The 23,719-nt window shown below is 51.5% G+C and overlaps 1 protein-coding gene across 1 annotated transcript; it reads left to right on the top strand.

The window, feature by feature from the left end:
• The first annotated feature begins 859 nt into the window (after positions 1-859).
• LOC128949399 (olfactory receptor 14A16-like) lies at positions 860-1,630 on the top strand. Its single transcript, XM_054294261.1, has one exon. It carries the CDS (start codon positions 860-862, stop codon positions 1,628-1,630), a length of 771 nt encoding a protein of 256 aa, XP_054150236.1.
• Positions 1,631-23,719: the final 22,089 nt, after the last annotated feature.

Raw genomic sequence — 23,719 nt, 5'->3', positions numbered from 1 at the left:
CTGTCCCTGGGTGCAAACGTGGGGCTGAGACCTTGAGAAGGGGATGGACATTTGGTGGACTGTGGGGATCCATCTGCTCTCAACAATGTCAGGATGTTTTTTAAAGGAAGCATGGGAGGGTGATCATCCTCCGTCTGGGAAAGGTGACAGCCCAGAGAATCCTGGAACAGGACAGGGTGACAGACCTCCCTCCCTCCCTCTCCACTCACCACCCTGCCTCAGAAAACTCACGGTTCTCCCTGAGGGCAGCAGAAATGCAAAGAGTTTCTGACATCCAAAAATAATCAGCAGGGGAGATGAAGAAAAGCTGTAAATAACACTAGTACATTTAAACAGACTTTACCATTCCTGTTCTCTGGCAGTGGGAGGGCAGATACTGACAGGGCTTTCTGTGTTAACAGAGATTCAAAGAGGAACACGAGGACAGCTCCCTGTCCCCCTCCTATGTCTGCACAGCAAGGCTGAACTATAAAAACCTCTGTGTGTACCTGCCCTGAACCTGAAGTCCCAGTCAGGCAGCACCAGCAAGGGCTCCACACTTGGAGCTGAAGGAAAATCTGCTGGAAATTGAAAAGGGTGTCAGAGTATTACAGGAGAAGGGTCTGCGGGAAAAGGCTTTGATTTTGCTGGAAGAAGTTTCTCCCAACCGGTCACTGACTTTTCTCCATGAACAGCTTCCAATGGCCAGAGACAGCAAATGTCCAACAGCAGCTCCATCAGGCACTTCCTCCTGCTGGCATTGGCAGAAACGCTGCAGCTGCAGCTCCTGCACTTCTGCCTCTTGCTGGGCATCTCCCTGGCTGCCCTCCTGGGCAACGGCCTCATCATCAGCGCCGTAGCCTGCGGCCACCACCTGCACATGCCCATATTCTTTTTCCTGCTCAACCTGGCCCTTAGCGACCTGGGCTCCATCTTCACCACTCTCCCCAAAGCCATGCACAATTCCCTCTGGGACACCAGGGACATCTCCTACTCAGCATGTGCTGCACAGCTCTTTTTGTTTGTCTTTTTCATTTCAGCAGGGTTTTTTCTCCTGACTATCATGTGCTATGACCGCTACATCTCCATCTGCAAACCCCTGCACTACGGGACCCTCCTGGGCAGCAGAGCTTGTGCCCACATGGCAGCAGCTGCCTGGGCCAGTGACTTTCTCAATGCTCTGCTGCACACAGCCAATACATTTTCCCTGCCCCTGTGCCATGGCAATGTCCTGGGCCAGTTCTTCTGTGAGGTGCCCCAGATCCTCAAGCTCTCCTGCTCACACTCCACCATCAGAAAAATTTGGATTTCATTGGTTGCTGTCTATTTAGGTTTTGGCTGTTTTTTGTTCATGGTTTTCTCGTATGTGCAGATCTTCAGGGCTGTGCTGAGGATCCCCTCTGAGCAGGGACGGCACAAAGCCTTTTCCACCTGCTTCCCTCACCTGGCCATGGTCTCCCTGTTCTTCAGCACTGCCTTTTTTACCTACCTGAAACCCTCCTCCATTTCTTCCCTATCCCTGGATCTGTCAGTGTCAGTTATGTACTCGGTGGTGCCTCCAGCCCTGAACCCTGTCATCTACAGCCTGAGGAACCAGGTGCTCAAGGCTGCAGTGTGGAGACTGATGACTGGAAAATTTAGAAAACATTAAACTGGTTGCCAATTTCAGCGTATCTCTTGTAATAAAAGTCATATTTGGCACATTTGTTGGATTGCTTCTTTTCCCGTCTGTTTTAATTTTTTAATATTCTCCCTAAACCAAGGCCATTGTTTCTGCCATTTCTAGTTTTGTTTCTCTCCACCTTCCCTGTGGCCCCAGACTGTGTCAACGGGACCTCTGTTCTCAATGGCTTCAAATGAAATAAGGGATCTCTCAGCATAATTTTCAAGGGAGATTCCCCTTCTGTTCCCTTCTCTGGAGCTGCAGCAGCAATGTCTGTGTGTAGAGCTGGGGCAGATCAGGGCTGGCACAGCAGCTGTGCCCAGCAGCAGCAGCACTTGGTGTTGCCAGTGCTGCTGCCGTGGCCCTGCCCCGCTGCCCTGGTGGCCCTGGTGTTGCTGCAGGGCCTGAGTGCTCTCGGGGCCGGGTACAGCCCTGGGGGTGGCAGTGCCGGGGCTGCAGCAGGGACAGGCCATGGGCACTGCTGGGGCAGCGCTGACGCCTCAGCCCAGGGCCTGGGGGCTCCAGGCTCCTTGCCCAGGCTCTCTCAAGAACACGCCCAGGCCAATGCTCAGCACAGAAAAGCCCCGTGAGCAGCCCCAGGCTGGCCGTGGGCAGGCTGGGGGCAAACAGCATGGCTGGGGCTCTGCAAGGGGCCTGGGGCAGACAGGAAGGAGCAGCAGAGCAGGGGCTGATCCATCCCCAGTGCGCTGCACAGCCCAGGGCAGTGTCCCAGAGCGTCCTCATGGAGCTGCCAACAACATCCCCCCTCTGCAGCCCTGGCCTCTCCCCCAGCTCACACAGGTGCCCCATCCTTGCAGGCACAGACACGGCAGCACTGGCTCTGCAGCCCCTGTTGCATTGCACAGAGCATGGGGAGCACCCCCATGCTGTTGGTGTGGGGACATGAACCTGAGGGAGCACAAATGCCATCAGCCCCTGGGGCCAGCAAGGGCTGGGGGAGACCAGGGAAACCACTCAGCTTTGTCGTGGCCTCTGCAGTCAGCCAGAAAGTTCGTTCCCGTGAGCTGGGAGTTTCCTGTCCCACTGCAGACGCTGTTGCTCAGAGCCAGGGCTGCCTGGCAGCCACCCCCAGACTGCCCTGGGCATTTCCTTGGCTTCACCTTTGCTTTCTTTCCTCTTCTCTGATCCAGATTTCTTCCTATTGCCCATCCCTTTCTCCCCCGCTGCAAGCAGCCCATCCCTGTTTGCCCTTTCTCTCTGGCCCCACTCCCCATTGCAGTTCCTGACTTGGCACAATGGGAACATCCCTTGGGCAGCAGGATCATCCTGCAAGTGCTGCAGGAATTGTCTGCAGGCTCCTGCACTGCCTCAAGCTGCTCCTTTGCCAGAGGCACCGCAGACCAGGGGGGCACATCTGGGCTGCTGTGTCTGGCTCTGGGGCTCCCTGTTCTGGGCACTGAGGAGGAGCTGCAGAGGCTCTGCAGGACTGACAGGATGGGCGTTCGGGCTGGCAGGAGAAGCTGAGGGACCTGGGCTGCTGGAGCTTCTGAAGAGGAGGCCCAGGGCTCCTCCTGCAACTGCTCCAAGGGTGGTTCCAGAGAGTCACAGAATCAGCAAGGTTGGAAAAGACCTTGGAGATCATCAAGTCCAACCTGTGCCCTGACATGGCCTCGTCTCCCCTGAGCCTCCTCTTCTCCATGGTAAACAACCCAAGCTCCCTCAGCCACTCCTCACAGGACTTGTGTTCCAGACCCCTCCCCAGCCCTGTTGCCCTTTTCTGGACATGCTCCAGCCCCTCCATGGCCTTCCTAAATTGGGCCCCAGAACTGGACACAGCACTCGAGGTGTGGCCTCACCAGTGCAGAGTGCAGGGGAAGAATCACTGCCCTGCACCTGCTGGCCACACCATTCCTGATCCAGGCCAGCAGTCATTGGCCTTCTTGCCCACCTGGGCACACTGCTGCCTCATGTCCAGCCTGCTGTCCATCAGTGTCCCCAGGTCCCTTTCTGCCTGGCCGCTGTCCAGCCACTCTGTCCCCAGCCTGTAGCACTGCAGGGGGTGTTGTGGCCAAAGTGCAGGACCCGGCACTTGGTCTTGTTCAACCTCACCTTGTTGGATTTGGGCCCTGGATCCAGCCTTTCCAGGTCTCTCTTCAGAGCCCTCCTGCTCTCCAGCAGATCCACACTCACACCCAACTTGGTGTCATCTGCAATTTTCCTGATGCTGGACTCAGTTCCCTCATGTAGATCATCAGTGCAGATATTGAAATCCACGCTGGCTGGCTCTGATCCCTCGGCCATCCTGTGGGTGCCCTGTGATGGCACTCAAGGTGATCTGTTCCATAACCTTGCCGGGCACCCAGGTGAGGCTGACAAGCCTGGAGTTGCCCAGCTCCTCCTTCCAGCCCTTCTTGGGGATGGGCTCACATTGGCACCTCCAGTCCTCTGGGACCTCCCTGCTGAGCCAGCAATGATGGTGAATGATGGAGAGCAGCTTGGGGAGCTCATCCACCAGCTCCCTCATCCCCCTGGGATGGATGCCATCTGCTCCCAGAGACACCTGTGAGCGTCTGAGTGGCTCAGCACGTTCCCAGCTGCTTCCTCCTGGATTACAGGGGGCTGTTCTGCTCCCTGTGCCCACCCACCATCTCAGGAGAACACTTGTCCTGAGGACAACCTGTCTTATTCTTGAAAACTGAGGGAAAGAAGTGGTTAGGTACCTCAGCCTTTCCCTCATATTTGGTAACCATATCTCCCCTAATAATGAATGGAGATTGTCCTTGTCCCTCCTTTTGCCATTAATGTATTTATAGAAACATTTTATTATCCTTCCCGGAGGTGGCCTGGTTAAACCTTAAGCATTTACCTCTCTTCTTTCTGCATCACCTAACAACATCCTTAAACATTTCCTGAATTACCTGCCTCTTTGTTCAAAGGTGATGCACCTTCTGTTTTGCCCCAAGTTCCTGCAATAGGCCCATCACATACAGAATGTCACCTGTTGGCTAAAGTACGCCTCAGAGGAGGAAAATACAAGAGTCTATAAATTGAAAGAAAGCAAGCAAACTAGGAAAGTAAAAGAAGAAAAGGCTGGGAATGGTAACAAAAACTGGGACCCCCTTGACCACTTACCTCCTCCTACCCTTACAGTACCTCAAATCCTTCCTCCAATTCCTCTTGCTGTGGAGCCAATTCCTCCTCCTCTCCCAGCTCTCATTCCTTTACCACCTCCTAACCCAGTTATACCTCCACCACCCTCCCCTCAACCCTCTCCTTATTCTCTTTACCCTTCACTGCTGTCCCCTTACCTCAACCATCTCATGCCCCCCTTATTCACCAGCAAGTTCCTGCTCTGCCTCCCCCACCACAAATGAGAAGCCAAACAACATCGCAGGATCTCTTGCCCAAGAGCGAAGTTACCCAGTCAGCCTCCACAGCTGATGTTTTACCACTTGGACCAAAGTGGCTGAAGTGGAAAAATTGTTCCCCCTCAGAGAAGTTCCCATGGCTGGGGTGGCCAGTGAGATTGGATTTGTAAACGCTCCCTTGACTGCATCCGAAGTTAGAAACTTTAAGAAAGAATTGTGGAATTTAGTGGAAGACCCAGTAGGAATAGTAAATCAAATTGATCCATTTTTACCCCTAATATTTATACATGGGGAGAACTGAACTCCACCTTTAACATCCTATTTTCCCCAGAAGAGACTCGATTAATAAGAACTGCAGGAATGAACATTTGGGAGTGAGAAAACCAACCTGGGCCCCCAGGTGACCAAACAATGCCTTTAGTGGAGCCTGACTGGGACCCTAATCAAGAAGAGGGCAGAAGGAATATGAGAGATCACAGGTCCCTGATGACCAGAGGGATAAAAGAATCAGTCCCTAGAGGGAGTAATACCAGGTTAGCGTTTGACAGCACCCAGGAAAAAGACGAGACCCCAGCACCATGACTTAATAGGGTAAAGCAAAACTTTCAAATTTACTCTGATGTTGACCCAGACAGCCCAGAAGGCCAATCTCGGGTTCCCTGTGGTCAGGGATGACCCCAAGAATCCTTTTATCCCAGCCTGGTGTTTCCAAGAAGGAGTCTGAATTCTTCGGCTGTGGTTTCCAAGGTTGTTTATTGTTTCTTATCTATAACATTTTTTCTCTGGCCTGTCAGATGTCAGACAGAAGCACACCCCCCATCCCAGGGCTGGTGTCTACATTTTATACTATGAACTATGTGTACTTTATTTTCATTATTTTCCAATACCTAAAGACACACAGCAGGGGAATTTCCGTATTAATCAAAACAAATGCACCTGTTATTGAGTGCCCACAGCAGGTGTAACAGAAGGATTAGAAAGGAGATAAAGGACAGAGAGAGAGAGAAAGGAGGGTTGGGTAGGGGGAAATAGCTACCAAAAAAGAGATGAAATCCTTGTGGTCTGGCCAATAGATCTGTCTGGTCACATCGGGGAGAATCTCACAGTCTTTGGTTAACTCAGGGGCCTTTTATAATCTACCGCCGGGAGGGGAGCAGGACGGCACATGGAGGGCACAGTGGAGAATAAATCCATTGGGAACAGGAACAGACAGTCCAGTTCTGAACAGCACAAACCGGTGCCAGCAGTGAGCAGGGCCTGTTGTTTTAGGACTGGTTCCTTTGGGAAACCTCCTGCTTCCTATGGCAGACATCCCGCTCCAGTGAGGCCAGCACCCCTGGGTTAGAATTTTAAAGGTCTCATCTCAGTCCTTGGGGAGGGTTTAAATCTCTGTCCTTGATGGTGGTTGTGAGGCAGATGAGGGTTTTTTGGACCATATGTTACAGACTAACATCCCAAAGCATAAAAACAGTATGCATTTTCCAATAAAAATAAGTAATAAATGAATAAATGATAATTATTTTTCTAATGTATTTAGAGTAGTGTTATTCTATACTTGTATTACTGAATTTTATTATTTATATTTACAAATCCATACATTTTTAGCAAAGCAAAAAAGTTTTTGGTCATTGGTTCTTAGTAACACAATTCCCTTCATTGACAAGTGTTAGCTACTGATTTCTCCTTCTTTATGCTAGTTAGTCGTATTTTAAATCCTTTTGTCATCATTTTTATCATTTTCACAGATACGGTAAAAGGGGCCACTTTGGGGTCCATGGAGACCTTTCTGGGGCACATTTGGGGCAGTTTTGGGTCTGGGGAGGGAATTCAGAGAGAACTTGAGGGTCTGGAGGACACTTGGGGGAGCCGGGTGGGCACTTGGAGGGGCACTCAGGGATTCTGAGGGACAGTTCAGGGTCCGGGGCAGCACTTAGGGGTCCAGGGGGGCCCTTGGAAGTCACGGAGGGGAATTTGGGGCCCTTCGGGGTCCGGGCGGATCCCAGGTGCTGATTGGCTGCCACTGCTGATGGGCAGGAGCCTTTGCAAATGGGATGTGTTGTAGGTTGGAACAGATAAATCACCCTCCTCCAGTCCCTTCCACTACAGCCCAGTTCATTCCCAGTACAGACCAGTATAACCCCAGGAATATCCATTTCATCCCAAGTAGAAACCAGTACAACACCAGGTCCCCTCCACTTCCTCCCAGTGCAGCCCAATCTATCCCAATACACCCAAGTTCATTCCCAGTCATTCCCAGTTCCTCCCAGTGTCATCCACAGGATGCCCCAGTGTCCCCAGTCTTCCCTGCAATTGCCCCAGTGTCCCCAGTTTTTGCCAGTCCTCCCCAATGTCACTCCCAGTATGCCCCAGTGTCTCCCACAGCGTTCCAGTGTTCCCCAGTATGTCCCAGTCCTCCCCAGTGTTTCCAAGGACAGTTTAATTTCTCTCGGTGGCCGTGGCAGCCATACCCAGCAGTGGGGTCAGTGCAGCGCCCATGGCCACAGCCCCTTGCCGTGGCCCAGTGCAGCTTGGGCTGATGATCCACCCTCACAGCTGGCCCAGGGCAGCTCTGCAGTGGCTTTGGTGGCACCTGGGGCTGGCACACACCTGAGCAGTGTGTCTGTTTGCAGTGGGGAAACTCAGGAGGTTCAGATTCCTGCAAAAAGCCCCCAAAAGTGAAAACCCCTCTTAGGCTGAGGGCAGCCAGCTCTGCAAGCACAGCAGGTCCCAGGGGAGTGAGGACAGACAGGATGGGGCTGGGCAATGTGGAGCAAGGTTGTCCACACTGGGTCAGTGCTCAAGGCACAGCTTCTGTGAGCAGGCCAGAGCTCCTGAGGAGAGACCCTGGGTCAATATAAATCACAGAATGCTGCAATCACCTCTGATGTAAAGAGAAATAAAATAAAATACTTTATTTAAAATAGGAATGTGTATTTCTTACAACTTCTTTGAAATCTTTCTCCATAAATGGACTAGGAAAAGTTTAATGATTCTCACAGGGGTTTGGTGTTGTTTACATCAGACTCAGTCCCTGAGACTGACTTCAATAAACTTCTCAACAACTTTAAATTGAAACTCTGAAATTTCTTGAAGTTTTAATGGGTTCCACTGAGGGACACGACTGAGAAAGTGTCCCTAGGTTCCAGTTAGAGCAGAACACTGGAGGCAGTGATGACAGCTGGGGACAAACAAGGCAAAAGTGTCTCTGGTGCTCAGCAAAGCTGGATGTGTTTGAGGAATGCAAAGGGCCAAGGCCTGAGCCCCAGCCCCTGGCCAGGCAGATGCTGTCCCTCCCTCCTTGCTCAGGGCTCTTGCCGGGATGGGCACTGGCATGTGGGGATGTGCAATGGCAAGGGCAGGAGCATGGGGCGGCCCCTGCCAGGCTGCTGAGCAGGGACAAGGAGGCAATGAGGCCCCAGGCCTGCAAGGGTCACTTGTCTCCTGCTCCTGCCTCAGGCCCAGGCCCAGCAGCCATGGCCAAAGTGCTGCCCAAGTTGGCTCTGGCAGGGCTGTCTTGCAGCTGCTGCACATGCCTGTGCCCTGTGCAGCCCAGGCTGTCCCACGGTGTCCCTGCCCTGCGCCTCTGTCCCTGCAGGCTGTCGGCATCCCCCGGCTGCCCCACCTGGCTGGCCCCTTCCTTTGCTGACAGCTCTGCCTCCTGCCTGCCTCTGCCTGCCTACACAAAGCCTGGGGCTGATACCAAAAGGGTTCATTCCATGTTTACCCTGCCTGTGAACTTTCAGCACAGGAACAAGGCATGCAGGGGCTGCTTTCCCAGCAAGGATGGCTGGAAGAGAAGAAGAAGAAATCTGCCTCAAGGAGGAGGAATGGAGAAAACAAGGAGTGAATCTGGGAACTTGGGGTGGGTTTTATGGAAATGAGTAAATTGTAATTCACATTTAGGGACTGTATATGAGCAACACAGTGGTAGAATTCCATATCCATATAAGGTTAGCAGTTATCCCATGCTGGACCTCAGGCCTGAATAAATGATACCCTCTGAAATAGCAAATTAGTGTTCAGGAGCCTTATTCTGATTTTTTGGACATTTGGTGACAGCAGAGGCTGACAGATCCAAGGGCCTAGCTGTGACACTGTGGAATCCCATGGAACAAAGGGTCCATTGTGATGCAGTGGAGCCCCATGGAACCAAATGTCCATTGTGTCAGAGCGAGGCCTCGTGGAACCAAGGAGAGCATTGCTGACAGTGTGGAAGCTCATGGAGCCATGGGGTCATTGTGACAGTGTGGGGCTGCATGTTACCAATGGTCCATTGTGACACTGCAGAACCTTCTGGAATCAAGGGGATCATGTTATGCTATGGAACCCCATGGAACAAAGCGTCCATGGTTATGCAGTGGAACCCCATGGAACCAAAAGTCCATTGGGACACAGCAAGGCCACCTGGAACCAAGGGTCCATTGTGGCTCTGTGGAGCTTCCCAGAACAAAGGAGACCATTTGGACACTGTGGGACCTCATGGAACCACCTGGCATAGTGACACAGCGGGGCCACATGGAGCCAAGGGGCCACTGAGACAGTGAGGAACCTCATGGAATCAAAGGTCCATTGTTACACTGAGGGGCCCTGTGGAACCAACAGGACTGTGGTGACACCGTGGTGCTCCATGGAACCAAGGGGCCATTCTGATTCTGCTTTCCCTCATAGAGCCAAGGAGCCACCATGACACTGCAGAGCCTCATGGAATCAAGGGGACCACAGTGACACTGTGGGGCTCCATGGGACAAAGGGGCCTCTCTGACACCATGAAACCAAGGCGACCATTGCTCTGCTATGGGACATCATGGAACCAAGGGGGCCATTGAGCCACAGCGAAGCCTCATGGAACCATGGAGATCATTATGACACATGGGACCTCATGGAACCAAAGGGCATTGTGACACAGGAAGGCCTCATGGAACCAAGGGCACAATAGTGACACTGTGGGGCTCTGAGTGACCAATGGGACATTCTTACAGTGCACAACCAAGCTGACCACTGTGACACTGTGGTGCATCATGGAAACAAAAGTCCATTTTGACACAGTATGGCTGCATGAAACCATGGGGGCCATTTTTACACTTTGAAGCCTTGTGAAACCAAAGAGCCACTGTAGCACTTTGTGTCCCTATAGAACTAAGGAGTCCATTGTGACACTATGAGGCCCTGTTGGGCAATTGTGGCTCTGTGTGGCACCATGGAAGCAAGGGACCATTGTGACACTACAGGAACTAAGGATGTGACATCCCCATGGAACTAAGGATTCATGGAACAATGTGGGACTTATGGAACCAGAGGTCCATTGTGACTTTGCAGGGCCTCATGGAACTAAGGGGAGGGACAATTGTGACACTGTGGGGCCCAATGGAAGCAAGGGGCCAGTGTGACACAGCTGGGCCTCATGCAGCCAAGGGGCCACTGGGATCCTGGGGAGCCCAAAAGAACCAAGGGGCCATTTTCACACTCTGCAGCTGTGGAGACCCTGAGAGGCATTCCCTGTGTTAGAGAGACACAAGAAGCTTCCCTCAAAAGCTGTGCGACCCCATTGGCTCCTTCCCTATGTTCTGTGTCCCTCAGCCCCTCCCTCCCCATTCCCCCATTGGCCCCATCTTTGTACTGCCCCCATGGAACTGATCAACCCCTTCCTTTGGAGGTACAGAAACCTGGACTCCCCCCAGGAGTCCTGCCTTGTGACCCAGATCATCTCACCTCACGGCTGAATTAAACATCTGTGGGTACCATGCAAAGGCCCTTTTTTGCTTCCCTACCCTGGGCTTTATTAGCTGCTATTGCAGCTGCAACAATGGTCCATTATGGCACTGTGGATCCAAGGACACCATGGTGACACTATGGGACCTCATGTATCCAAGGGACCATTGTGACACTGAAGAACTTCACGGAACCCAGGGTCCATTGTGACACAGCAGGGCCTCATTGGAACAAAGAAACTGTTGCTGACAGTACAGAAACTCATGGAACCAAGGGGCTATGTTGACACAGCAGGGCCACATGGAACCCAGGAGACCACTGACATTTAGGGACCTCATTTCTGGAGGGTCCGTTATGACACTACAGAAACAAGGAGACCATTGTTGATGCTATGGAAGCTCATGGAACCAAGCAGCCATTGGGACACTCCAGGGCCTCATTGAACCAGGCAGACCATGGTGACACCACAGAACCTCATGGCACTGAGGGTTTATTGTGACACAGCAGGGCCCATGGAGGCAATTGTCCATTGTGCCAATGTTCATCTGAGGAGACCATAGTTACAGCATGTAAGCTTATGGAACCATGGGTCCATTGTGACAAAATAAGGCCTTGTGGAACCAAGGAGACCATTGTGACATCATGGAACCTCGTGGAACCAAGGGTCCATTGTTACAGTCCAGAAGCAAGAGACAATTGTGACATCATGGAACCTCATGGAACCAAGGGTCCATTGTTAGAGTCCAGAACCATGGAGACCATGGTGACAGTACAGAACCTCACAGGACCAAGATTACATGGTTATGCAGTGGGGCTTCATGGAACCAAGGAAGCACTGTGACACAGCAGGGCCACATGGAACCAATGGTCCATGGAGATACTGCAGATCCAAGGAGACTATGGTGATGCTGTGGAACCTCGTGGAGCCAAGGGCCCATTGTGACACTGGGGAACCTCTTGGAACCAAGGCAACTATGATACACTATGGAACCTCATGAAATAAAGGGGCCGTTGTGGCACTGCGGGGCCTCATTGGAACAAAGGACATGGTTGATTGGACAGAAGCTCCTGGAAAATATGGGACATAGTGACACTGCAGAGCCTCATGGAAGCAAGGAAACTATTGGGACACTGAGAAACCTTATGGAACCATGCAGCCATTTTGACACTACGGAACCAAGGAGACTATTGAGACATCATGGAACCTCGTGGAACCAAGGAGACAATTGTGACATCATGGAACCTCGTGGAACCAAGGGTCCATTGTTACAGTCCAGCACCAAGGAGACCATTGTTGACAGTACAGAACTTCACAGGAGCAAGATACCATTGCTATGCAGTGGGGCTTCATGGAACCAAGGAAGCACTGTGACACAGCAGGGCCACATGGAACCAATGGTAAATGGAAATACTGTGGATCCAAGGAGACCATGGTGATGCTGTGGAACCTCGTGGAGCCAAGGGGCCATTGTGACACTGTGGGGCTCCATGGAGCCAATTATTCATGGTGACACAGCAGGGATGCTTGTGACCAATTGTCCATTGTGACCCTGCAGATCCAAGAGAGCAGGGTGACACTCTGGCAGTTGATGGAACCAAGGGGCTGTTGTGACACACCAAGGCCTCGTGGAATCAAGGAGAGCATTGTGGCAGTGCAGAACCAAGGAGGCCATTTTGACAGTACAGAACCCAATGGAACCAAGGGTCCATTGTTCTACAGCAGGGCCTCATGGAGCCAAGGAGCCATTGTGAAACTGTGGGGCATAATGGAGTCAAGGATACAACTGATACTGAAACCCTCTGGATAGAAACTTCTGAACAGAGTTTTGAATATTTGAAAGCAGGTATTCTTTATTACAGCATGGTGGTCACTTGGGCCATCCTTCCTCCATTGGAGTGCATTAAGCACTGAATGATCAGAGTTTTTATCACACACATTCATTCTGTATTGATGAGCTATCCCCACTTCCTTTGAGTTTATTTGACATAGTTGCACCCCTTATCACAAATCCTTTCATGGTTCTTTGGGTTTTGTCTTCAACATCCAGTGCCCTTTTTAGGTGGCTGTTCCTTGACCCCTCCTTTTGAGTAACGGCACTATTATTATTTTGCATAACTTCTGTTTTGTTAGCCTTGCAGAGCTGTGCTGGCATCCTGCTTGTATTGTGTGTGACTTCTGTTTGCCAGAGGTGCATCCTCAATCAGTTTCTCCAAGGCTGAGCTGTTCTGTTCTACTGTCCTTGACAAGAGTAAATCTTGTTCTGGTCTCCTGTCCTTGTCTCAGTGCTCGCCCCGCATGAGGCGTCTGCAACCCCCTCCAACCTATGGGCCTGGGGTGGGTAAGTGTTCCTGGGGAACAGGGATGGACAGCTGGGCTGGACTGACCCAAGGGATGTTCCATTCCATGTCACACCATGATCAGTAATCAACTAGAGGGGGGGCGAGGGGGACAAGGGGATTAGGAGATTAATTTCTTTTTTCAGATATTTTTCTTTCAAAACAGCACCTACACATACAGAATCCTCTCCTGCTAGAAGTTGGTTAAACATTTTCTGCTGATAGGAGATATCCTGTGAATTTGATTTTTTTCTATTTGTGGCTTTTTCTTTTTGTGGTTGGTTTGTTTGTGGGGATTTTGTGTTGTTGTGGGTGGGTCTTGCTTTGGTTTTTTTTGATTGGGTTTGGGGTTTTTAGTTTTTGTTTGGGTTTGGGTTTTTCCCTATTGAACTGACTTTCTTCTGATGCATAAGTTTTTTCTGCCCTTTATTGTGGCTTGCTTGGCACCTGATGGCAAGAGAAATTTACCCAACTCAGTCACCTTGCCCAATTACAGTTTGCAGTCACCATTAACGAGATGAGTTCAGTCACAGACTCCCTGCAATCTGGCAGCATTCATAAAGGAATTGAAAGTACCTTTCATGCCATTTTAGAGACGCTAGAAATGTTCCACAGTGGTAGCCAAGGGCTGGTCACTGAGGGATGTCACCAGGGTGTGGCTGCCAAGAGCACTCTGTACCATGGATGACATTTGACCCTCATTGTTCAGCCAAATTCCCACCCAGCCCATGTTCCACTCCTTCAGCCCAGCCCTCTCCAGTCTGGCTCTGAGGAGGCCACAGCAAACCTTGTCCCAGGCCTGGCTGAAGTCTGGGCACACAACATCCCCTTCTGTTCTCTCCCACGTGGGTTCTGCAGTCCCTGCCCTGTCCTGGTAGTGCCTGGAATGGCTGCAGGAGGATTTGCCACATCCCCTTCCCTGCTGAGCCTGAGCAGGCTGTGACTCTCCCAGTCCCCCTCCCTGCCCTGTTTGCAGACTAGTTCCATGTCTGCCCTTCCCAAGTGCCCAGGACCGTCTGGTATTACAGTGACCTGATGAGGTCTCCAGGGTGAGAGAAGGACGAGATTCTTGTTTCATGATCAGATGGCTGGATTTATTGATATATGATGTATAATACATTATAACTTTACTAAAAAGAATAAGGAGAGAAGTTGCAGAGGCTGCTAAGCTAAGAATAGAATTGAAAAGAATCTAAAAACAAGAGAGTTCTCTGTCCCTGTGTTCCAGAGAGCTTGCCCTGTGATTGGCCCTTAATTGTACACATGGAACATGAACGAATCACAGGTGCATCCTATTGCATTTCACAGCAGCTGATAATCATTGTTTACATTATCTTTCTGGGGCCTCAGCTTCCCAGAAGATGAACAAGTCCCAAAGAAAGGATTTCCATGAAAAAATGTCTGCGACATCTCACCTTTCTAAATTGTATAAATTAAAAGGAAAAATGCTGATGTAAAACGAACAGGAAATTTCTTCACCTGTAAAATATACAATACTTACAAATCACTAAAGCAATCCTACAATCTAAGAAAATGCAAAAAAACAATGCAAAGAAAATTCAAGTCCAAGCAGATGAGTTTCAGGAACAGTCCATGAGCTGAAGTTGTTTCTCTTGGAATATCTGAGAGTTCTTTTTTGTCCTGAAAGAGACTTCTGCAAAAGTCCCATCAATAGTTATCACAAACCATTGACAGTCTTACAACAATTTCAAACAATTTCAAACAATTTGAACAATTTTGGAATGTCCTTTTCTGGCCCTTCAATGCTTCAGTGCTTCAGAGCTGCTGCCCGCTATTTTCAATCTTTTTATTTAATTTTAATTTTTTTTTTTTGATCGAAAAGGAAAAGAGCAGCAGCCGAGCAGAGCAGTGCCAGAGAAGGAAAGGCCCTGGGGGCCCTGGCCCATGATGGACCAGGAAACCCAAAACTGGCCCACAAAGGGGGGCCAGGACCGGTAGGAGAAACCACAACCCCCAGAAACATCAGGAGGCCATGCAGTTGCCCTGGCCCAGAAACTTCCTGAGCCCAACAGGCCAGGCCAAACCCATGACACAGGCTCTGCATTCCCACAGGCCTGCACCCTGCTGCCAGTACAATGGCAGCACGGGTGGGGACACGCTTCCTTTTCCCAAAACCACTGAGGCATGCCAGCAGTGAGGGAACAGAAGCCTTCCCCAGAAATCCCATCTGGGGTCTGGAGATGTTTGTTCCCCACTGCAAACCAGCTATGGTCTCCTCCATCTGTGCCCTCTTCCCCTGCAATGCAAATGCATCAGGTGTGTCTCCCATCCGCCCCATGGCATCACCCCCACCCCCTGCGGGCTGGAGACCAAAGGTAGAACTCTCGGGATGCACCTGCCCCCCGCTGCTGGGGCGCAAGAGAGGCGGCAGAGATGGCAGCCTCCATGGGACAATTCCCGACAAAACACCCCCCAGCCCACCGAGAATGCTGATCTTGAATGCAGGCAGACACACTGCCCCCACAGTCAGCTGGCGAGCACCCCCCACTCCACGGAAGGAGAGACCAGCCGCCGGGCCCGCTGCTACAGAGGCAACCGGTCCGGGATGGTCCGAGCTCGAACAAACAGCCGGTTCCAGGGCAGCCTCTGACGCAGACACGGAGGACAGAGTCTCCGACAGCGGCAGAACTGCTGGGGTGGCCGGTGCAAGCGGCGGGGAGGCCAAGGAGGCTGGAGAGGATTCCTCCTCCGCTGAGCTGGAAACTGCAGACGCGTCTTCGTCGCCTAGCAACAATGGCTCAGCTGCAGGAAACCTTGGGGATGCGCGGGAACATGCCGCTGCTTTGTCCCTTGGCTCTGAAAGCGGCTGCAGGCATGGCACGGGGTCGCCGCCATCTTCTGCCGCTGACTCTGAAGTCAGCCGCCAAGATGCAGTCGCCGGTGGAACGCACACGGACAGCAGCGAAACAGCCGGGAGGGGCGGCGGTGAAACAGCCACGGGCAGCGCCGGAGCAGCCGGAAGAAGCGGTGGCGGATGATCACTGTTGCTTGGCAACATCGGCGCAAACAGGGAAGCCAGCAGAGGCGGAGCCAGGATCACCCGGGAAGGCGGCGCCAAGTCTGTGTTTTTGTCGAGGGCGTCTCCTAGCCACATAGATGCATGCGCTGGAAGCGCTGTTTCTGAATTCTCAGACGCAGGCGGGTAAGCCGGTGAACCCGTGGGCGGGACCGCCCGGAGAGGCGGCCGCAGCGCTGGCAGGGGTGGGGGGGCCTCGGGGACCAGTACCACCCCCATCTCTGAGCGGGGTGGGGCCCAAGAGGCCGGCAGAGGTGGAGGCAGCGCAGGTCTTGGAGGCGGCCGCGGCGCTGGCTTGAGCGGCGCCACCCCCTCCCATCCCGCCGACAAGGGAGCAGGTGGGGGAAGAGACGGCTCCATCTGCGCAGGCTCCGGAGAAAGAGGAAAATAAACTTCTTCGCACAGCAAAGCTTCACCCCCCCCCACCGCGAAGCAGTGGGGGCTGGAAAGCAGAATCTCATCCCCCACCGGGTCTTCTCCCGCTGGGGACGGGGGGAGCGGAGCAAGCCCATAGCAGTTAGAAATCCATGGAAAAACAGCTGCTCTCCGTTTCAAAACTGGGAAGAGCTTTCTAAATGCTGGGTAGACAGGAGGGAAGTCGCACCCCTGACCCCGAACGAATCGGAAAATGGAGTCCATGCACTCCCACATGGAAACATCCAAGGCATATAGCACATCAGCAAAGAACCCAAAAAGCTTTGCCCATCGAAAGAACTCATAGAGATCTGTTGCTGATAGGAAAAGTCCATCCTCTGCACTCCATTTTTGCCAGAGGGCAATAAGATACTCCTCTGAAGGAGAGAAACGAACCTCTTCCTCCAAGGAGTGTGTCCCCCATATGAACAGCCACAAACTACGCAAGGCTGAATCCTCAGGGATAGAAAAGGCAACAGTGCCTTTTGAAAGAGTCCAGCATGCTCTGGCCAGCTCCACGGTTCTGCTGCTCTTTTCTAACATTGTCCTGAAGGTTTTCCAGAAGAAGGTTCACTTGTGGTCAGCCTTGGCTGAGAACTCTGTCCAAATCAGGATCTTCAGTTCTTCAGCTCCTGGCTTGAATCCACTTCTGTGATCACTTCTAAAGCAACCATCAAATGCTACACATACAGGATTTTACCCAGTGCAGCAATTTGCTCCTCTGGTCTTATCAAATTAATTTTTGCTCTGACATGAGGGGTCACCAGATATTGAAGTGACTTGAGAGGGTTCCTCAGGATGAGAGGGTGAGAGAGATGGACGAGAATCTTGCTTCATGATCAGAAGGCTGGATTTATTAATATATGATATATAATACTTTATGACTATACTAATAAGAATAGAGAGAGAAGTTGCAGAAGCTGCTAAGCTAAGAATAGAATAGGAATCTACAAACAAGTTTCTGTGTCCAGACAGAAAGCAGGACAATCTCTCCTGTGAGTGGTCAGTAAATCCAAACACTCACAGAAGACCAATCACAGATGCATCTGTTACATTCCACAACAGCAGATAATAATTGCTTACATTTTTTTTCTGAGGCCTCAGCTTCCCAGAAAGGACAAATCCTAAAAGAAAGGATTTTTATGAAAAGATGTCTGTGACAATCTGCCTCCTGCCTGCCTCTGCCTGCCCACACAAAGCCTGGGGCTAATACCAAAAGGGTTCATTCCAATTTCATGCCTTTGAACATTCAGCACAGGAACCAGGCAGGCTTCCCAGCAAGGATGGTTGGAATAGAAGAAGAAGACATATGGCTCATGGGTGCAGGGACAGAGAATCTGGGAACTTGGGATGGGTTTAATGGAAACAGGTAAATTGTAATTCACATTTAGCGACTGTGTATGAGCAACACAATGGTAGAATTACATGTCCATGTAAGGTTAGCAGTTATCCCATGTTGGGCCTCAGGCCTGAAGAAATGATCCCCTCTGAAATAGCAAATGAGTGTTAAGGAGGCTTAATCTGATATTTTGGACATTTGGTGACACAGAGGCTGACAGAACCAAGGACTCAGCTGTGACACTATGGAACCCCATGGAAAAAAGTGTCCATTGTGATGCATTGGAACCCCATGGAACCAAAAGTCCATTGTATCAGAGCAAGGCCTTGTGGAACCAAGGAGAGCATTGCTGACATTGTGGAAGCTCCTGGAGCCATGGGGTCATTGTGACAGTGTGGGGCTGCATGGAAGCAATGGTCCATTGGGACACTGCAGAACCTTCCAGAATTAAGGAGATCATGTTATGCTCTGGAACCTCATGGAACAATGGATCCCTGGTGACACTGCAGTGCTCAGACCATTGTTGACAGTGTGAAAGCTCCTGGAACCAAAAGTCCATTGTGACACAGCAAGGCCTTCTGGAACCAAGAGTCCCTTGTGGCTCTGTGGGGCTTCCCAGAGCCAAGGAGACCATTTGGACACTGTGGGACCTCATGGAACCACCTGGAACTGTGACAAAGTGGGGCCACATGGAGCCAAGGGGCCACTGAGACACTGAGGAACCTCATGGAATCAAAGGTCCATTGTTCCACTGAGGGGTCCTGTGGAACCAAAGGGACCATGGTGAAACCATCGTGCTCCTTGGAACCAAGGGACCATTCTGGTTCTGCTTTGCCTCATGGAGCCAAGAGGCCTCCACGACACTGCAGGGCCTCGTGGAACTAAGGCAGCCTTGTGACATTGCAGGACCCTTGGAACCAAGGGTCCATTGGGAGGTTGCGGGCCCTCATGGAACCATGGAGACCGATCTGACCATTTGGAACCCATTTGAACCAAGGGGCCATTGTGACACCTCTGGGCCTCATGGAATCAAGGGAACCAGAGCGACACTGTGGGGCTCCATGGGACAAAGGGGCCATTCTGACACTGTGGAACCAAGGAGACCATTGCTCTGCTGCAGGACATCATGGAACCATGGAGGCCATTTTTACGCTTTGAGGCCTTGTGAAACCAGAGGGCCATTGTGGCACTTTGTGTCCGTATGAAACCAAGGAGTCCATTGTGTCACTATGAGGCCCTGTTGGGCCAAAGGGCCATTGTGGCACTGTGTGGCACCATGGAAGCAAGGGACCATTGTGACACTACAGGGCCCCATGGAACTAAGGACTCATTGAACAATGTAGAACTCATGGAACCAGAGGTCCATTGTGACTTTGCAGGGCCTCATGGAACTAAGAGGAGGGAAAATTGTGACACTGTGGGGCCCAATGGAAGCAAGGGGCCAGTGTGACACAGCTGGGCCTCATGCAGCCAAGGGGCCACTGGGATCCTGGGGAGCCCAAAAGAACCAAGAGGCCATTTTCACACTCTGCAGCTGTGGAGACCCTGAGAGGCATTCCCTGTGTTAGAGAGAAACAAGAAGCTTCCCTCAAAAGCTGTGTGACCCCATTGGCTCCTTCCCCTTGTTCTGTGTCCCTCAGCCACTCCCTCCCCTTTCCCCCACTGGCCCCCATCTTTGTACTGCCCCCATGGCACTGATCAACCCCTTCCTTTGGAGGTACAGAAACCTGGACTCCTCTCAGGAGTCCTGCCTTGTGACCCTGAACATCTCACCGCACGGCTGAATTAAACATCTGTGGATTCCATGCAAAGGCCCTTTTTGCTTCCCTACCCTGGGCTTTATTAGCTGCTATTCCGGCTGCACCAATGGCCCGTTATGGCAGCGTGGATCCAAGGATACCATGGAGACACTGTGGGACCTCATGGATCCAGGGGGCCATTGTGACACTGAAGAACTTCATGGAACCCAGGGTCCGTTGTGACACAGCAGGGCCTCAGTGGAACAAAGAAACTGTTGCTGACAGTACAGAAACTCATGGAACCAAGGGGCTGTGTTGACACAGCAGGGCCACATGGAACCCAGGAGACCACTGACATTTAGGGACCTCGTGGAGCCAGGATCCATTGTGACACTGCAGAAACAAGGAGGCCATTGTTGATGCTATGGAAGCTCATGGAACCAAGTAGCCACTGTGACACTCCAGGGCCTCGTTGAACCAGGCAGACCATGGTGACACCACAGAACCTCATGACACTGAGGGGTTATTGTGACACAGGAGGGCCCATGGAGCCAATTGTCCATTGTGCCAATGTGGATTTGAGGAGACCATAGTTACAGAATGTAAGCTTATGGAACCATGGGTTTATTGTGACAAAACAAGGCCCTGTGGAACCAAGGAGACCATTGTGACATCATGGAACCTTTTGGAACCAAGGAGACCATTGTGACATCATGGAACCTCATGGAAGCAAGGGTCCATTGTTAGAGTCCAGAACCACGGAGACCATTGTGACAGTACAGAACCTCAAAGGACAACATTCCATTGTTATGCAGTGGGGCTTCATGGAACCAAGGAACCACTGTGACACAGCAGGGCCACATGGAACCAATGGTCCATGGAGATACTGCAGATCCAAGGAGACCATGGTGATGCTGTGGAACCTCGTGGAGCCACGGGGCCATTGTGACACTGTGGGGCTCCATGGAGCCAATTATTCATGGTGACACAGCAGGGATGCTTGTGACCAATTGTCCATTGTGACCCTGCAGATCCAAGAGACCAGGGTGACACTATGGCAGTTGACTGAACCAAGGGGCTGTTATGACACACCAAGGCCTTGTGGAATCAAGGAGAGCATTGTGGCAGTGCAGAACCAAGGAGGCCATTTTGACAGTACAGAACCCAATAGAACCAAGGGTCCATTGTTCTACAGCAGGGCCTCATGGAACCAAGAAGCCATTGTGAAGCTTTGGGGCACAATGGAGTCAAGGACACCACTGATACTGAAATCCACTGGATAGAAACTTCTGAACAGAGTTTTGAGTATTTGAAAGCAGGTATTCTTTATTACAACATGGTGGTCACTTGGGCCATCCTTCCTCCATTGGAGTGCATTAGGCATTGAATGATCAGAGATTTTATCACACACATTCATTCTGTATTGATGAGCTATCCCCACTTCCTTTGAGTTTATTTGACATAGTTGCACCCCTTATCACAAATCCTTTCATGGTTCTTTGGGTTTTGTCTTCAATATCCAGTGCCCTTTTTAGGTGGCTCTTCCTTGACTCCTCCTTTGAGTAATGGCAATATTATTATTTTGCATAACTTCTGTTGTGTTAGCCTTGCAGAGCTGTGCTGGCATCCTGCTTGTATTGTGTGTGACTTGTGTTTGCCAGAGGTGCATCCTCAATCAGTTTCTCCAAGGCTGAGCTGTTCTGTTCTACTGTCCTTGACAAGAGTAAATCTTGTTCTGGTCTCCTGTCCTTGTCTCAGTGCTCGCCCCGCACGAGGTGTCTGCAATTCCCCTAACCTATGGGCCTGGTGTGGGTAAGTGTTCCTGGGGAACAGGGATGGGACAGCTGGGCTGGACTGACCCAAGGGATGTTCCATTCCATGTCACACCATGATCAGTAATCAAATCGGGCGGGGGGAGGGGGACGAGGTGATTAGGAGATTAATTTCTTTTTTCAGATATTTTTCTTTCAAAACAGCACCTACACATACAGAATCCTCTCCTGCCAGAAGTTGGTTAAACATTTTCTGCTGATAGGAGATATCCTGTGAATTTGATTTTTTTCTATTTGTGGCTTTTTCTTTTTGTGGTTGGTTTGTTTGTGGGGATTTTGTGTTGTTGTGGGTGGGTCTTGCTTTGGTTTTTTTTGATTGGGTTTGGGGTTTTTATTTTTTGTTTGGGTTTGGGTTTTTCCCTATTGAACTGACTTTCTTCTGATGCATACGTTTTTTCTGCCCTTTATTGTGGCTTGCTTGGCACCTGATGGCAAGATAAATTTACCCAACTCAGTCACCTTGCCCAGTTATATTTTGCAGTCACCATTAACGAGATGAGTTCAGTCACAGACTCCCTGCAATCTGGCAGCATTCATAAAGGAATTGAAAGTACATTTCATGCCATTTTAGAGACACTAGAAATGTTCCACAGTGGTAGCCAAGGGCTGGTCACTGAGGGATGTCACCAGGGTGTGGCTGCCAAGAGGACTCTGTACCATGGATGACATTTGACCCTCATTGTTCAGCCAAATTCCCACCCAGCCCATGTTCCACTCCTTCAGCCCAGCCCTCTCCAGTCTGGCTCTGAGGAGACCACAGCAGACCTTGTCCCAGGCCTGGCTGAAGTCTGGGCACACAACATCCCCTTCTGTTCCCTCCCACGTGGGTTCTGCAGTCCCTGCCCTGTCCTGCTAGTGCCTGGAATGGCTGCAGGAGGATTTGCCACATCCCTTTCCCTGCTGAGCCTAACCAGGCTGTGACTCTCCCAGTTCCCCTCCCTGCCCTGTGTGCAGACTGGTTCCATGTCTGCCCTTCCCAAGTGCCCAGGACCGTCTGGGATGGCTCTGGCCTTTCCAAGGGGTTTGAGAGAGGTCCCACAGTGACGCTTCCCAGCCTTCTCAACAGCCCTTACACCAAAGGCCTTTTCCACATCCCTCAGTTCCACGTCAGTTCCCAGAACACATCACAGCCCTGTCCATGTCCCTGGGCTGTTTCAGAAGGGAGGCAGCTCTGATTTCTCTCCACAGACCCTCACTCTATCCAATGTCTCCCTGTGCAGTCCATGGCTGCCCTGAGCATTTTTCCCTGGAGCCTCTCTTCCTGGGATATTTCTCTCTATGCAGTCCTAACCACAACCCAGCAAAGAATTCAGGGGTTTTCCCAGAGGACGTTACTCTCAGAGTGAAGCGGCCTCAAGGTCCTGTTTGTGCCACTGGAATTGTGCCATCCCCGGGTGTTGCTGATGGTGTTTGTGCTCACTGGGGCTCATCTCCCCTCACACACACACGATGTACTGCTGCGATCTCCTCAGCACAGAGCAAACATGGCCTGCTGGCCTGGTCACTTGGTGTCCCTCCGTGCAGGGACAAACAACGTCCTGCAGATGGGGAGAGGCCAGTGCTGGCAATGGTGGTTGCAGGGGCTGGTGTGGGACAATTGCCCTGGGGCACCTTCCCAGGCTGTCCCAGAACAGAGACACAGCCCAGGCCCTGTTCTGCTGCTGCCCCAGGTCCATGTCAGGAGCTCTGGCTGTGCCAGGACACTGCTGTGAGCCCCCCCTGCACACTCCCCCCCCCGCCCCAGGCACTGGGCTTTGCTGTGCCAGGGCGTTCCTGGGGCACATTGCTGACAGCAGCTCTGGAGGGGAGCAAAGCCTCCCTGCCCTGCCCTCAGGAGATGCCCTTTGCTGCTGGAGCTGCTGTGCTGGAGCCCAGCTGTGTCCCAGCAGTGCCCATGGCCTGGCCCTGCCTGTGGCCACAGCAGGGACACACAGCAGGACAGTGACCAAGCTGCCAGAGCGCTCCGGCCTTACAGCCACAGCAGGGCTGGCAAGGACAGGGTGGATGTGGGAAGAGGCGGGGGCATTGTCCCTGGCTGTGCTGCTGCGCTGGGAATCGTTTCCCGCACCTCCGCTCACAGGCACTGCCCGTGCAGAGACAGGAAAGGGCTCAGGAAATGCCTTGGACAGACAAGTCAGGCAGGCACTTGTTTTTATTTAAACACCAAGGGAACAGACCACTTGCAAGTATTTTTATTTCAAAAGAAATGTAGATATTCATGTAAAAAGCTAAGAGTAACAATACAGTATTTTGATAGAAACACTACAAAAATAGAAAAAGTTACCATAGCAAAGAATAGACAAACAGGGAAAAAAAGGCTGAGATTGAAAAGAGTTATATT

This window comes from Melozone crissalis, unplaced genomic scaffold (genome assembly GCF_028551555.1).
Source record: "Melozone crissalis strain CALT ecotype California unplaced genomic scaffold, PUWL_Pcris_2 ptg000231l_1, whole genome shotgun sequence".
Taxonomy (NCBI): domain Eukaryota; kingdom Metazoa; phylum Chordata; class Aves; order Passeriformes; family Passerellidae; genus Melozone; species Melozone crissalis.
Note: the sequence above shows the minus strand (reverse complement) of the source record. Positions and strands in the feature narration are given on the sequence as shown.